This window comes from Narcine bancroftii, chromosome 9, assembly GCF_036971445.1.
Source record: "Narcine bancroftii isolate sNarBan1 chromosome 9, sNarBan1.hap1, whole genome shotgun sequence".
In the NCBI taxonomy this organism is placed as follows: Eukaryota; Metazoa; Chordata; class Chondrichthyes; order Torpediniformes; family Narcinidae; genus Narcine; species Narcine bancroftii.
The window spans coordinates 112,136,404-112,152,415 of record NC_091477.1 but is presented as its reverse complement, the minus strand read 5'-3'; the positions used below and the strand labels follow the sequence as shown (position 1 = coordinate 112,152,415).

At 41.7% G+C, this 16,012-nt stretch overlaps 1 protein-coding gene across 6 annotated transcripts in view; it reads left to right on the top strand.

Annotated features, from left to right (window-relative positions):
• Positions 1–11,514, top strand: part of LOC138742653 (transcription factor Dp-2-like) — a 183,411-nt gene extending 171,897 nt beyond the window's left edge. For 2 of the 6 annotated variants that reach the window (XM_069897351.1, XM_069897353.1), the window contains exons 10-11: positions 9,005–9,095; positions 9,410–11,514. In XM_069897351.1, the coding sequence (XP_069753452.1) occupies positions 9,005–9,095; positions 9,410–9,605 (287 nt within the window). In that variant the 3' untranslated portion in view covers positions 9,606–11,514. The remainder of the gene's footprint in view (positions 1–9,004; positions 9,096–9,409) is intronic. The other 4 variants (XM_069897350.1, XM_069897349.1, XM_069897355.1 and 1 more) reach the window with 3 other exon arrangements.
• The last annotated feature ends 4,498 nt before the right edge of the window (positions 11,515–16,012 follow it).

Below are 16,012 nucleotides of genomic sequence, written 5' to 3'. Positions count from 1 at the left end.
AGCTGCCCAGTCTGACTACCTTTGGTACCGTACAGGCTTTAAATGGCCTATGAAAGGAGTTGAGGTTGGTTTATTTTAAAATCCTGCGATCACCCAAGATGGCAGCACCTGTGTACAGCAGCTGCCGCGAGGAGTTGCAGGCTCCAGGGAAGTTGAGGACTGGCATGGTAGATGGGAAAAAAATGGGGAGAACACCCCCCTCCCCCCCCCACATCATTTGAGAAGAAGCAGAAGAGACAACCCATGGGACTGTCACCATGGAGGTAGACCATTGAGAGCTCTGAGGCTGAAGAGCACACAGGCAGCAAACTTGCTGACTGGAGGCTAGTTAACTCATGCAGGCTTTGGGCTACTGGCGACTGTGGTCAAGGGGCTCACCCAGGCTGAGGACAGCTGGAGATTGGCTGAAGGGGAACCATCAGAACTGTGATGCAAGAGGGTGCTAAAGGTGCTGGAGTCTTTCTGATCATGTCAAAGGTTTGGATCTAGAGCTCGGGTTGCCGATAATTTGGACTGAAGGCTGTGTGGCTGCAGGAATGCTGGAGGCGTATCCATGGACACTTAATAACTCTATAGGGACTCTGTTTGGCTTCTCTCTGTCTTTCAGGGGCACCAGGTAATTTCTGCTGATGGCGAATCTTTGCCTGCCTTATGGTAGACTAAAGGAAATTTCCTCTAATATCACATTTTCTGTTTTATTGTGTGAGAATAAAAAAAGAATATTGAACCTGCATTCAAATGCAAAGAGTATAGCTACTTAGCAATTGGATAAGCAGTAATTCTTCAAAAAAAAATTTCTCCAGATCTACAAATTTAGTATTCATGATCCCTGAAGTCGCCCAACTAGCTATTTAGGTGGGAGGTCAGTTAAAGGTGGACAACATATGTTAACCTTGCAGTAGCACTGACATCATTCTGTAAATGAATGTAAAATAGGTTAATGCCAAGCAACTTCTCTGGCTAAGCAGATGAACATTTATTTTTGTGAAGTCTCATCTTTGCACATTTTGGTTATATTTTTGATTTTAAAATGGCTTTTTATTTGGACTTGCCATCCTTCTCTCTTTTAAACCCAGTGCCTTTCACTTCCCCTTTGCTTTCATTACAATTGCTTTCATTACAAGATTCATCATTGAATTACATATTCAAATTTGCAACTTATAGCGAGCCTGTTTTCTTTTCCACAGTTCTGACAAGGAGTCTTTGGTCTGAAATGTTAACTCTGTTTCTCTTAGCACAGATGCTACCTAGCATTTTATGTTTTTATTATTGAGTGGTTTATTATAAAATCCAGGCCATTATTTCAGTTGATGTTCCTCTTAAGTGAATGCAGCTTAAAATGATAACATTACTTACAGAAAAATAGTTCTGCATTGGACCTGATGAGATTGGTGAGAAAAATAATTGTCCAAAATTTTTTGCATTTTTAGAAAAATCTTACATCATGGAGTGGATTTCAGAACTCTATAACATTTCAAAATGCTCGGCAACCAGCAAAATTATTGTGTACCGAGTCACTGAAAGTATGACTGTTTATCGGAAAGAATTTCTAGTTACAATGGGTTCTGTATAACTTGTTGTCTACGTCTTAGAAAATCTCATTTTACGCATGTCTAAACATTGAACCCTTATAATTATTCTCCTTTTCCCCAAAAGAACAAGAAATAAAGATACTGCAGCAGTACATTTTGTCACGACACTCACTTCAATAGACATGTGCCTTTAACTGGATCCCATCAATGCTTCAGTGAAAGTTCTTCATAACTTGCCTGACTTATCACTGTGGCAATTATTTTCACTTGAATTCTGATGGCACCCTGTTTTGCCTTTTGTACTGACTTGCAAATTTATCTGATTAATCCAACCCCTTACCCGACATCCTTTCCCTGGCAGGTCACCGCAATGCAATAGTCCTGATTTATGTGTTTCGGCTGGTGAGAGGAGACATAATTATCATCTGCAACGCCTCTCACAGTTAGCTTGTATTGTTAACGTTCCTTATTTTTCACTCAAATTTAATTTTTTTTTATTTGGAGGGGAGCGATTAATGCGTCCCCGAGGATGTAATTGCACACAAGTAAAAGGAAATGCTAAGAAATTCAAAGCTTTGTTGAAAACCCTTTTTGTTTCATTAAAGTAGGGGGTCGAGAAAGAGAGAATATTTAGTTCCAGCAGCTCTGGTGGTTACCATAGCAACACTTGCCAACTCATTCCCAATTGACATTCAAAGACCATTCTCTAAGGTTCTGTTCTTTTCTGAATTTATTATCATTTTTTTTTCAGTGTCAGCTGCAAGCTGGTGGATTCTGATTTTTGCAGTGTTTTTGTCAGATAAATTCATGAAGCTGTTTTAACAAATCTGGGGAGAGAAAAACAGCATAACCCCATGAAACATCATGGGTGAGAAATGGGTCATTCATATCCTGCATGAATATTTTAGGAAGCCTTTATGCATTATGATACCAAGACTGCAGATTAATTAAGATTTAGAGCGATTTTTAAGATGTAAACAGGTTATTCACTGCTGCAAAGGTAAAGCCATCCCCCTCATATGATGGAACTGTTTCCAAGAGAAATAGGTGAAAAAATGCAAAAGCCTCATTGATAATGTTGGCGGTGGGGGGTGGGGGGGGGTGGGGGGGAGGGAATCAGGAGTGTGTCGACAGATGCCCAAATCATAGAGCGGTGCAAGTTTATATAAAGAAATTTTGACCGAATTTTTAAAGTGCCTCCATTTGAGCCCATCGAGCTGTTGTTAGCCATTTGAAACCCTTCTTCTCCAATCCCCTTCTTCTCTCTGTCCATTTCTTTCAATTATTCCTTGCAAGGAGAATACCAATTCCATTTTAATAGTTATTGAAATCTTCTTAGGTGCCCATAAAAGTATTGCAGATTATAAAAACCATTTTGTTTAAACAAGTAAGTCTCCTGATGCTGTGATTATAGTTAATACACAAAAGAGATGGAGAAGCTGAGATGGAGCAGCGTCCGAAGCAGGCAAAGATATGTGAACAACATTCCGGGCCTGAGCTCTTTGTCACTGTATGAGATAAAAGTAGGCAGGCGCCTGAATGAAAAGGTGGGGGGAGGAGGGAAGAAAGGACAGTTGGAGCCAACTGCCAAATCAAGTTTATTGTCATCTGATGGAACAAGTACAACCTGATGAAACAGCGTTACCCGGTCCTCGGGGCAAAACATACAAAAGGCCATGTGGACATTGTGGCCGCCTTGAGATCGGAGACTGGATGCAGACAGGGAAATCGCTTTGCTGAGGACCTTCGCTCATTCAGCAGCAATGATGGGGATCTCCCTGTGGCCAACCATTTCAATTCCACACTCCAGTCCCACACCGACATGCCCTCATGTACTGCCAAACCGAGGCTACCTGTAAATTAGAGGAGTAATACCTGATATTCCGTCTGGGCACTCTGCAACTAGATGGCATTGACCTTTGACTTCTGTTAGCCCACTCCCTCTCATCCCTATCCTTTTCTCCTTTAGCTCTCCATCCTCTTCACTCTCCATTAGAAAGCTATTCCCCTCCTCATCACTTCTCCGCTTTTTTCTCATGCCTTCCCTCCCATGACCTCTTGCCTGTGCCTTGTGCTCCTCCCCCTACCATTTTATTTAGGTCCCTGCCTCCATTTGGCTCATACCTTGATGAAGGGCTCAGGCCCAAAATGTTGTTTCTGTAACTTTATCTTTGCTGTACAGTGTAAAGAGTGCCATGTGGCTTGCCGAGTTTCTCCTGCAATTTGTGTAAACAGATCTCCTTCTAAACTATTTTTATTTTATATACTATCCCAGAAATCAATATACCTTCAGCAAAATTAGAAATTTATTGTCATCTGATTGTACAAGTACAATCTGACAGAACAGTGTTCTATGGTCCTCAGTACAAAACAAGCAGACACATAGCTAGGCATAACGCACATACAGACAAACGATACAGATGCAGGACAAGTATTTCTACATATAAATATCATTTAGGAAATATGAGAGTCTCGGATGCTTACTGTGAGAAGTTCGTTTGGATGTTGAGAATTCTCACTGCCGGTGGGAAGAAGCTGTTCCTCAGCCTGGAGGTGCTGGCTGTGACACTCCTGTATCTCTTCCCCTACAGGTGCAGCTGAAAGATGTTGTGTGCGGGGTGAAAGGGGACCTCATTGATTTTGTGCATTCTCTTCAGACGATGATCCCGATAGATCACCTCATGGGGAGAGGGGGGAGGAGGAAGACCCCAGTGATCTTCTCTGTCACTCTTATGGTCCTGTGGATTGATTTTGATCTATTTCGCTGATGTAGCCGGCTAGGTCACTCAATAGAGCTCCTATAGAAGGTTGACATAATGGCAGCTGGTAGCCTTGTCTGCTTTAGTCTTCTCAGGAAGTGCATGTGCTGTTGTGCCTTCCTAACAAGGGAGGAGATGTTGAGCTAATTCAATATTTAAGCACAAAGGATATCTGGAATAATTAGGAGTAGACGATATGTAGACAAAAAGGTCAATTATTACCTGTAGCATCAACATCAGCTGTGTGAAAATGGTATTGAGTGTTGCTGGCTGATATATAACTGGTTAGAATTTATACAGAATTGCTGACAAGGCTTCACTGTGTATGTTGGCTTTATTTGTGATAAAGTGAGTCAGTGTTTTTGTGAAGCCATGATTCACCAGTGTGAGGGCACTTGCTGGAGGTTGAGGTTCAATTGTTCACCACAGAATGTGAGTGGAAATCAGAATGTGAATCATCCCTCCTGATTGTCTAGAGCTATCAGTGTGTTCCTGCTTATTAGGGTTTACGAGATGACCGTACCATGTCTACATTACCTCTTTAAAAACTGGGATTATATTTTACTGTTCAAATCTTGTCCTGAGATTTGGCACCTCCATATCAGGCTTAGTACTTCCTCTTTATGGTCCGATTATCTTGAACCCAGTGACATGAATTCAAAGGATTGGCAATACAGGGTAATGTGTCCTCTGTGGGTTCTGGAAACGCTGGAAGAAATTTGAGGTGAATGGTTAAGGGGCATGAACTAAAGGCACTTTGTGAACTTTTGTTGGCTCTTCGAAATTTTTTTTTTGTAGCTCTTTATATTGTCAAATAAGTGCCAGCTGGAATTGGGAGAAGGTAACCAGTCTGGTGCCAATGGGTATATTGTGTCATTCATGTATTTGCCAAAGAACCTTCAGTATGTGGCTCTGTTGATGAGGGCTTCAAATATTTGTGCCAGAAATTTAAGCGTTCTGTCGGAAAGACCTGAATTGTACTTTTCAATCATTTTAGAGCCAATTCATGTTCATGAAAATTTGCAATTCTGGCAGAAAGTGACCTAACTTTTAGTACATTTTAAAAAAATTATATATGCAATTTGCAAGCTGATTATTGTTTCAGTTGAAGACTGCTTTGCACTCTTCAGGATTGGAGTTATGATACATGTATGTTTCCCCAACTGCTTGCCTCAGTAAATGCTCATGGAGGCTGGACGTGGTGATGGCACTCTAGCTCTGAAGTTGGAGTCTCAGTAGCTCCTTTCACCCTGATGGCAGTGGGGAAGAAGCTGTCCTTGTGCTGTTGAGTGCTCATCTATAGACTCTTGTACCTTTTTCCCGATGGTAGCAGGGTGAAGAGGGCATAGTCTGGGAGGTGGGGGGTCTTTGCTTTTTTTTTTAAAGACACCGCCTTATGTATGTAGATGTCCTCGATGGAGTGAAGTCTGGTGCCTGCGATATTGCAGGCCGACTTAACAACCCACTGGAGTTTATTCTTGTCCTGAGATTTGGCGCCTCCATATCAGGCTTAGAACTTCCAAAATGTATCATCTAACTTTTCTTTTAAATGTTTTAATTATTTTTTTTAGAGATGCCCACTAGCCTGTGCAGCCCAAATGCACCAATTAACCTACAAACCCCATATGTTTTTGGAGGGTGGGAGGAAACCAGAGCACCCCAAGCAAATCCATGCAATCGTGGGGAGAACACACAGACTCCTTGCAGACAACGTCACATTCCAACCTGGGTCTCTGTCACTGTAATAGCTAACAGCTAATAGCTAACAGTAACTGCTAATAGCTAACAGCTAATAGCTAACAGTAACGTGCTAACTGCTGCTCCCCATTTCTCAGGATTAAACCATTTTCCAATTCTTTGCTTATTACTACTTTCTCCTTTACTACTAAAGCTTCTCGATATACAAACACACTGATTATCCCTCCAACATCCATGTCCAAATCATTTCTGTACATTACAAACAGCTAAGGTCACAATCTCTGAGGCACATCACTAATCACAGGTACCCCAAAGCAATTCCCTACCATCACCTCATAGCTCTGATTTTCAAGCCAATTTTGGTTCCAATTGGCCAATGTGCCCCAAATCCCATGGCCCCTAACCTTTTGGACCAGTCTCCCCAGGTGGGACCTGGGGAGAAGTCCATGTGAATTTCATCTGTCCTTCTCAATACACTTTGTTACCTCTTGAAAAAGATTTGATTTGATTGGTCCTCAGGGAACCAATGTTGGCTATTTCTGTTTAGTCCCTTCCTTTCCAGGTGAATGTAATTCCTTCCCAACTTTTGTTGTTGGACTCACAGGTCTATAATTGCCCAGGTTTTCACTGCTATTCTTGAAAAGGAAGGTCTCCAGTCATTTACTTTCTACCAATATGGCCTCATTTGAGGGGCCTTCTATGAGACTCTCCCTCAGAACTGAAGTAATTCATTCCTGGACTAACAGGGCAAAGTCATCTTCTCTTTGACATTCCTCTCTGTTCCACCCTGAAAATTCTGTACCTCGGCCTGCTCAGTTCATTTGCTGTCAACTGTGTCTCAGTGATGGCAACAAAATCATTTTCCCATGTGTCAAATTCCATCTATTACTAGTAAGTAGATTATTATTATTATTAAAATAGATATAATTTAGCATTCTATTCCCCTTGTGTATCCCCCTCTGGTGGTGGGAAGGCAGCCTAGATTTATCACGACTGTCTCAGATTTTCACCTGCAGTATAAATTCTCTATTGAATCTTCTTTGGCTTGGCTTCGCGGACGAAGATTTATGGAGGGGGTAAAAAGTCCACGTCAGCTGCAGGCTCGTTTGTGGCTGACGAGTCCGATGCGGGACAGGCAGACACGATTGCAGCGGTTGCAAGGGAAAATTGGTTGGTTGGGGTTGGGTGTTGGGTTTTTCCTCCTTTGCCTTTTGTCAGTGAGGTGGGCTCTGCGGTCTTCTTCAAAGGAGGTTGCTGCCCGCCAAACTGTGAGGCGCCAAGATGCACGGTTTGAGGCGTTATCAGCCCACTGGCGGTGGTCAATGTGGCAGGCACCAAGAGATTTCTTTAGGCAGTCCTTGTACCTTTTCTTTGGTGCACCTCTGTCACGGTGGCCAGTGGAGAGCTCGCCATATAACAGGATCTTGGGAAGGCGATGGTCCTCCATTCTGGAGACGTGACCCATCCAGCGCAGCTGGATCTTCAGCAGCGTGGACTCGATGCTGTCGACCTCTGCCATCTCGAGTACTTCGACGTTAGGGGTGTAAGCGCTCCAATGGATGTTGAGGATGGAGCGGAGACAACGCTGGTGGAAGCGTTCTAGGAGCCGTAGGTGGTGCCGGTAGAGGACCCATGATTCGGAGCCGAACAGGAGTGTGGGTATGACAACGGCTCTGTATACGCTTATCTTTGTGAGGTTTTTCAGTTGGTTGTTTTTCCAGACTCTTTTGTGTAGTCTTCCAAAGGCGCTATTTGCCTTGGCGAGTCTGTTGTCTATCTCATTGTCGATCCTTGCATCTGATGAAATGGTGCAGCCGAGATAGGTAAACTGGTTGACCGTTTTGAGTTTTGTGTGCCCGATGGAGATGTGGGGGGGCTGGTAGTCATGGTGGGGAGCTGGCTGATGGAGGACCTCAGTTTTCTTCAGGCTGACTTCCAGGCCAAACATTTTGGCAGGACGTCAAGCGCTGAAGAGCTGGCTCTGAATGGGCTCTATTGAATACAGCCTGTTTATATTTGTCGTGGAACCCAGCTCACCCTCATGTTGGCATTGCTGTGGTGGTGGCACTCTTGCCTGTGGCTCAGAAGGTGTACTCCAGAAAAAAATTACCTAATCGTGACTGACTCTATACTTGACCACTTTTTCACTCAGAGGGTAGTCTGAGTCTGGAACAAGCTGCCAAGAGAAACTAGAGAAGGGGTACATTTACAACATTCAAAAGAAATTTGAGCAGATGTATGGACATGAAGACCTTAGAAGGATGTAGATCAAATGCATGGAAATGGGAATGGCTCAGAATCCCAATGTGTTCCAATGGGCAAGTTGAGCCGAAGGGCCTGTTCATCAGGACATGCAGAAAAGGCATTAATGTTGTCCAGGGTGCTATCGATTAGGTGAGACAAAACAAATATACCTCTGTCAACCTCCTCAGCTGGATGTAGAGGTGACCTGAAGAATTCTTGAGCACTCTATTATTCTTTGATGACATTGTGACCTCTGCCACCTTCAAAATTAATTGCAGCAAGTGTACAGGATTACTGCCATCTAGCTCCTCTACAAATCACAGGTCATCCAAATTTGGACTTGTTCTTTACAACAATGGGAAAAGCACAGCAAGCTTGAGAAGAAAAGTCCCCATACATTCAGGTCCTGGGGTGGGTAATAAGGTTTGGCAACCCCACCCCCACCATCTCCATGTTCTAAGATTCAAATAGCAAAAAAAAAAGCCTTCGACCAACACAAATCAAAGTAGATGATCTGGCAATTCACCTCATTGCAACTTCTGGATCTTGTTTGGTTTACATTGCAATATTGACTATACTTTGTAATTCCCCAAAACAATCCAAACAATTCCATTCATCAGCCGATCACAGTGGAAGGAAGTTAAAGACTGCTCGGTGAACCTTTTGCTCATTAGACTCGCATTGATTTTGCAGTGTATCATTGATGTCCAAGCTGGTCTCTATGTGTTTTCCTTGCCGTAGAATTGTGACATGGCTGTTTGTTTCTGATAGAAATGGCAGAAGGATCATCCTGGGTGAACAGTGAAGTGCCTTCAGATCTCATGCAGACGACCTCAACAACTGGCTCAATTTCACAGTCAAGGTAAACAAGTTATGACTGGATTTGCTTTTGAATACGCAATTGAATGCAAAATTAATTAGGACTACTCTTAAACTAATAGAAGTTGCTGGTTAAGATGTTAATCTCTCCTCTCATTGTAAATTATATAAATCTTTCTAAACTCTTGGCAGTCAGTGTTTGCAAATGAACCTATCCATTATTAATACTTCTATTGAAATGGTACACATAAGGCTTCAAGGATGAGCATACAACTCAGCATCCACCTGTAAATCCGGCAAATGATAAACCTATATCCTTACGGTTCTGCATGAGTGTTTTTCACTTTTATCCAACAGTATAAATCCTGGATTTTCACTGGATGCAGAAGTTGCCTTAGCAACCGGACAGTTTCTTGCTCCAGAGAGTCACCACTCAAGCAGTGTTGCATCGCACTTTGAATCACGAGGTGAAACACCATGTTCAATCGATGAAGATGATGAAGACGATGAGGACGACTGCTCTTCACTTGTTGAAGGAGAGAAAGAGTGCTGACATTCTTCTCAAGATGCTCATGTGTGCTTTTTATGAAGCTGTACTATGTTTCACGATCCGCTCTTGTCAACTTTGTGACTGATCCTTGCAGACTGTAAGCTGAGGAGGAGAAAAATAAACAGCATTTCTGTGTGAATGTACAGAAACCCGTGATGCAGCCTCGAGTTTGTTGCCACACGTTATCATGTCCATTTAGAAATGATCCAAAGTTGAGTGGCGACACAGTTCTAATAGCTGCTACCTTTTTTATGTTGTGGTTTGTTTTAAATTCTAATCTTGCCCTTTACCATTTCTATCTTCAGGAAAGCTGCAAGGTAGACAACCTGGTTGTTTCTCTGTTGGCGTTATAAATCATATTGTGCTTGTGTGGAAGCTGTTCGGATTTGGGGTGTGGTGAGGCAAAACCAATTGCTTTAGTTCTTTTCCAATGTTTACATGCTGAGGCGAGCAGAATGATTGGAATCCATTGAGCGATTGGGTTCCTGCCAGAGAGGTACTTGGAGTAAGTAACATGCATTTCCTCTCTCCATAACACGGGTCTGGCCAATTCTAAAGCAAGGAACTTTGATGCTAATGTGTGGTATCTCTTTGGAAGGACATTTTCAAAACAGTAGAGAGTACATTTGGAACGTTTCCAAACCATATAAAGATAATTTTTAATTTGTAGTCTTAAATTCACTTTATGAATAGCTTTTTTTTTAATGTTGAACAAACCAATAGCATTCTTTATCAATGACATCCATCCAGAAACTGAGAACAAGTTTCAAACTCCTGCTTCTCCAGTGGCACTGCCGGTTTATCTGCTGGTGAATAGTTTCTCCTTACCGATTCGAAAGGTACCCAAGTCCATTCGCTAGAATTAGCTCATCATCAAATCGCTGCAGTTGATCTCCAGTCTGAATTGGAGAGAGGATTAGTCAAGCTTCCTTGTCCTGATCACGGTCCAGCAATTTTTATTCAAATGGTCCCGATCGGACATCAGGCGAGAGTAGAATCAGCTCGGAAGTCTTCTTGTCAACGTTCAATTCTTGAGGATCACCTGTGAATGATGATCCCCATGTGGAGGTACCTAAGAATGACTGGGTCCCAGAAGGCTGTGGCAGAATAAGGAAACATTTTCAGGACGAGGGGTAAGGATCACAAAGAGTCTTTTAAAAAAAATCCCTATTACTGTCTTGTGCAGCCTTTGTACATTCTTTTAAAAAAAAATGATGGCAAAAGCTGTCATATTTTTCAGATGTAATTTTTACTTTGCCTCTATAGGAGAATTGGATCAGATAAAATATGGTTCTATCTACTGCACCAGATAGAACAATTCCTGAAATTCTTTGGCCATGGGTTCACACCAATCTCTCCAATCAGAGTCTGTCATCTTGTGCTCTCTTTGAGGGTAAAATTGATTATGGGCAGTTGTGCAAAAGAAGCATCAGCAGTAACGCCCCCCCCCGCCCCCCCCCCCCCCCCCCCCTGTTTTGGGTCCCACGTCCCTTATTGCATTGACTTTCATACATCCTGAGGGCTGTGAAGGGCTGCCAATTTATTGTCTGTTTCGTACCAACATCCAGGACCAATTTCAAACCAATTGTTTTTTTTTGTAAATAGTTAGCCATGTTCTTAATTTTTAATTCAAGTTTTATATCCACTTTGTAGAAATATGTTCTATATATAAATATATATATTAAAAAAAAGAAATCTGTTTCCTGCAAGTGGCATGTTAAGGTATAGCTTTTAGTATGGTTTAAAACAAAGATGTAATTTTTAACTGTGCTGATGAACATACCTGCACGGCCTCAGGTGATGGTGCAGCTACCTGCTTCCTGTTTGATCAGGGCAGAACGTTTCCACAATAAACTAAAGAAAATTGTATTGAAGAACATGGAATAAAATAATTTAAAGAAAATCAAATGGGAGCTGACTGATCTTTCTTTCTGTAAAGTTTTTTGCATATATACCTACAGTAGATGTTGAAAAACTAATTTGGAACACTGCTCTCCTATGAAAAATGTACTCTATCTTCTACAGTATGCACCAGTTAGGCTCATTCTATGTCATTGGCTTCAGCAGCCATATCCAGTAGCTTGCAAGCATTGTGTCGGTAGGTGAGAAGTATAGAAGAGACCAAAATCTGACTGCTTCACAGGGAATGGGGCCTATAAACTTTGAGTGGAGTTTTATTGTTGGGGGGCGGGGGGAAGATGGGATATTTGAAAATAGGTTGAGCATAGCTGCTGTAGATCCTCCTGTCATATGCTCTCACCTCATACACGATTTGTTTGCAAGTGGAACTACCAATCGCCACTGCCCACTTCAGTATTCTTGAGTGAAGTTAACAATAGTGGAATCTGCTCAAAGTTTGAAATGCCTTGCAGTTTTCAGTGTGGTCTAAATGATGTATAATCACAAATATATAAAACCAGTTAAAAGTTATTGAAAATTGCTGACACATAATTCAGTCCATTTTATGGTTTTGAATCAGTTTGATATTTGATGGGAAGACCTGATCAAATGGTCTGTTCCATCCACATAAGCCCATTGTTGCTGAAGTACATTGTTAACCCATTCATTGTACAATCAATTTTACTCACATTGCCAACCATAACAGGGAATGGAAACGGTACTTTCCCCCTCTTTAGTAACAGCTGTTGCTTGTAAACGACTATGCAACTTGTGAAGTTGGGTTCTTTGGTCTTGGGCATCAAAATTGATTGATCCATAAGAAATAGGAGCAGAAATAGGCCATCTGGCCATTGAGTCTGCTCTGCCATGGAATGTGATCATGGCTGACTGATCATAAGCCCATCTCCATCCACCTGCCTTTTCCCCATATCACTTAATTCCCTTACTGTATAGAAATCCATCCAACCTTAAATATATTTACTGAGGTTGCCTCCACTGTTTCAATGGGCAGGGAATTCCATAGATTCACCACTTTCTGGGTAAACCAGTTTCTCCTCTGTGTTAAATATACTTCCCTGAATCTTGAGGCTCTGTCCCCTAGTTCTAATCTCCCCTACGAATAGAAACAACTTGCCTTCCTCTATCTTGTATATGCCTTTCAATTCAATTCAACACAACAGGGAAGATCAGAAATCTATTATGATGCCGAAAATAATCATCCAAATCTGGCATAATTTTTAATCCTAACAATTCAAGGGTATAGGCAAATTTCTTTTTAGTTTGTGATGGGCCCAGAGGACCCCCAAAACCCAGCAGCAATAAAAATTCACCAAGACAAATGGTTACTTCAACAAAAGGTGCTTTTAATTATCTTTAAATATCAAAATGGGGTCAAACCCTAATTTATTACTAGTAACTTATGTTAGGTCTGCTTTGTTCATGAATGAGTGAGACAAACACCAGGCTGAGTCGAAATCAGGGTTCTTTGTTCTTTATTACCGGATTGTAACACTTGCGACTAACAAAGTTAGTCGGAGAATGCATTCTGCCGTTATCAGCAAAATGGTGATTTTTTATACCCTTGGATACATGCTTAGAACATCATCATATCATTACTTGTCCAATGACTAAAACTGTTGCTATCCTTTCCCTGCTAGCTTCCTGCCTCTCAATCCATCAATGTCTCTCTTATCTTGTAAGTACAAGGATGCATTCTGTTACTCCTTAGTACTGGGTGACTCCTTCTCCGGTCCCATCTCATGATGTTTTACCTAACAGGAGTACAAGGACACCTCCCCTTCTTGTTACTGCCCTGTACAGGGTAACTCCCTACACATTCCCAACTCATGATGTTTTACCTTACACTTAATCTAACTAAACCTCCTTCTAATTCTAAGCACAAGTGCATGTAATGTGTGTGTCTAAATTTAGAAAAGTTCTTTGATTCACAGTCTAATCTCACTTCTCATTCCTCCAAGTTCACCAGTATCAGGCAATTTGTATACTGTGCACAGAATTTAACATTTATGAATTTCACCAAGATTTGGTGCTTGAAAGGTAAATGGTTACCACTCAGGAAGGTTCTCGTTGATTTACAGAGAGATTTGTTGCTTGTTGGACACCCACAACTGATTCCTTCCGACCAGCCACTTCATTGTCTTGCTGAAGAAACTTTGCCCCATTCCAGTCCCAGATGCTGCTGAACTGTACAACTCTAGAACTGAATTCTCTCTCTCCCTCTCACAGAGAAAACCTCATGACCCTCATAGAACAGCAAACTGCACTCAGACAGATGTGGCACCGGACCCAATCTTCCAAGTCTGTTCATCTGTTGCCTTCCAAAACAATAATCCATTATGCCACAGCAGGTCCAATTAACATCTTCTTGTCAAGGCCTTTGTAAAGACAGTGGAAACTGTCTTTACAAAGGCACTGGGAGCCTGGACTGTCTGGCTTGAGCAGAGCTCTGGCATTTTAAATGTGATCGATGCATCTTTTTGTACCTTTAAAAAAATTGCCACAATTTATCTTTATATACACAAAAGAGTCTAGAAAAACAACCAACTGAAAAACCTCACAAAGATAAGCGTATACAGAGCCGTTGTCATACCCACACTCCTGTTCGGCTCCGAATCATGGGTCCTCTACCGGCATCACCTACAGCTCCTAGAACACTTCCACCAGCGTTGTCTCCGCTCCATCCTCAACATTCATTGGAGCGCTTTCATCCCTAACGTAGAAGTACTCGAGATGGCAGAGGTCGACAGCATCGAGTCCACGCTGCTGAAGATCCAGCTGCGCTGGGTGGGTCACGTCTCCAGAATGGAGGACCATCGCCTTCCCAAGATAGTGTTATATGGCGAGCTCTCCACTGGCCACCGTGACAGAGGTGCACCAAAGAAAAGGTACAAGGACTGCCTAAAGAAATCTCTTGGTGCCTGCCACATTGACCACTGCCAGTGGGCTGATATCGCCTCAAACCGTGCATCTTGGCGCCTCACAGTTCGGCGGGCAGCAACCTCCTTTGAAGAAGAATGCAGAGCCCACCTCACTGACAAAAGGCAAAGGAGGAAAAACCCAACACCCAACCCCAACTGTGTCTGCCTGTCCTGCATCGGACTTGTCAGCCACAAACGAGCCTGCAGCTGACATGGACATTTACCCCCTCCATAAATCTTCGTCCGCGAAGCCAAGCCAAAGACAATATAAAATGTAACATAATCTGTCACAAGTTCCACACTTGATTTTCTTGATATCCATTATCTCCAAGGTGTGGTTTTGGACCACTGCAACCATCATCATAAGGGCACTGGCACAGACTGCTTTGGATAGTCTTTCCCAGAATCTGGTATGGAAGATTCCAACTTGTGTGGTTTCCCACAACAACACTTGAATTTTGAACAGGATACTTCATCATCTTCCTCAAAACTCCAGTAAAACCCAATAAACTGCTGTGTGAATCTTGTTCTTTTAAGCACTTTGCTTAGGTTCTACCTCTGCCTTTGTAAATGTATTAATCTATACTTTCTATGTTTAATGTGTTGAACTTTGTGTAGCTGGCAAGCAAGCACTTCATGCATCTGGTCATTGCATATGATAAACTTATTAACGTACGTCACAACAGTCTGCAACTTTTCAACATCATGGGTACTGATGATATCACAGCATTCGCAGGGGTGAATATTCGTTCAGTTTTCCATTACCACCTTTGTATAATGGCAGTCTAGGGCTTTGCCTTATTTTATGGTATAAGCTAGCCTTACCCTGCAAACCAGCATCTGTGATGGATGACACCGGATAACAAATTTTTTCAAAGGGTTTGCTTCCTGAAAAAAAAAGGGGATTACGATAGACAACTTTTTTTTTTTATATAATTTTTTTATTTTTCACACTATGAACCATATCAACCAAAATATGTACAAATGTTTCTCATTAAATATATACACAGTGGCATTTTCTCCCTTTTTTCCCCTCCTTTCCCTCCCTCCCCTCTTCCCACCCCCCTCCAAAACCCATAAATGTTCAACATATCCAATAAAACCATAAAACAATATCTTCACACAAAGGAAAATGAACAGAAAAATGTGTCATCTATTTATTACACACTGAATCAAGTTGTTTTGTCTTCTTATCATTTTAGGGGATGGAGGTCCGAGGCAAGCTCTCTCTTATGTTCCGTGTATGGTTCCCAAATTTGTTCAAACAATGTGCCTTATTTTTTTAATTATATGTTATTTTTTCCAATGGAATACATTTATTCATTTCCATGTACCATTGCTGTACTCTCAGGCTCTCTTCCATTTTCCAAGTTGACATTATATATTTTTTTGCTACTGCTAAGGCTATCATAATAAATCTTTTTTGCTCTTTATCCAATTTGAGGCCTAATTCTTCTTATGTTACTTAAAAGAAAGATAGAAAGATCTCTGGATTTTTTGGTATGTTATTTTTTGTGATTTTATTTATTATCTGATTTAGTTCTTCCCAAAACGTATTCACTTTCTCACATG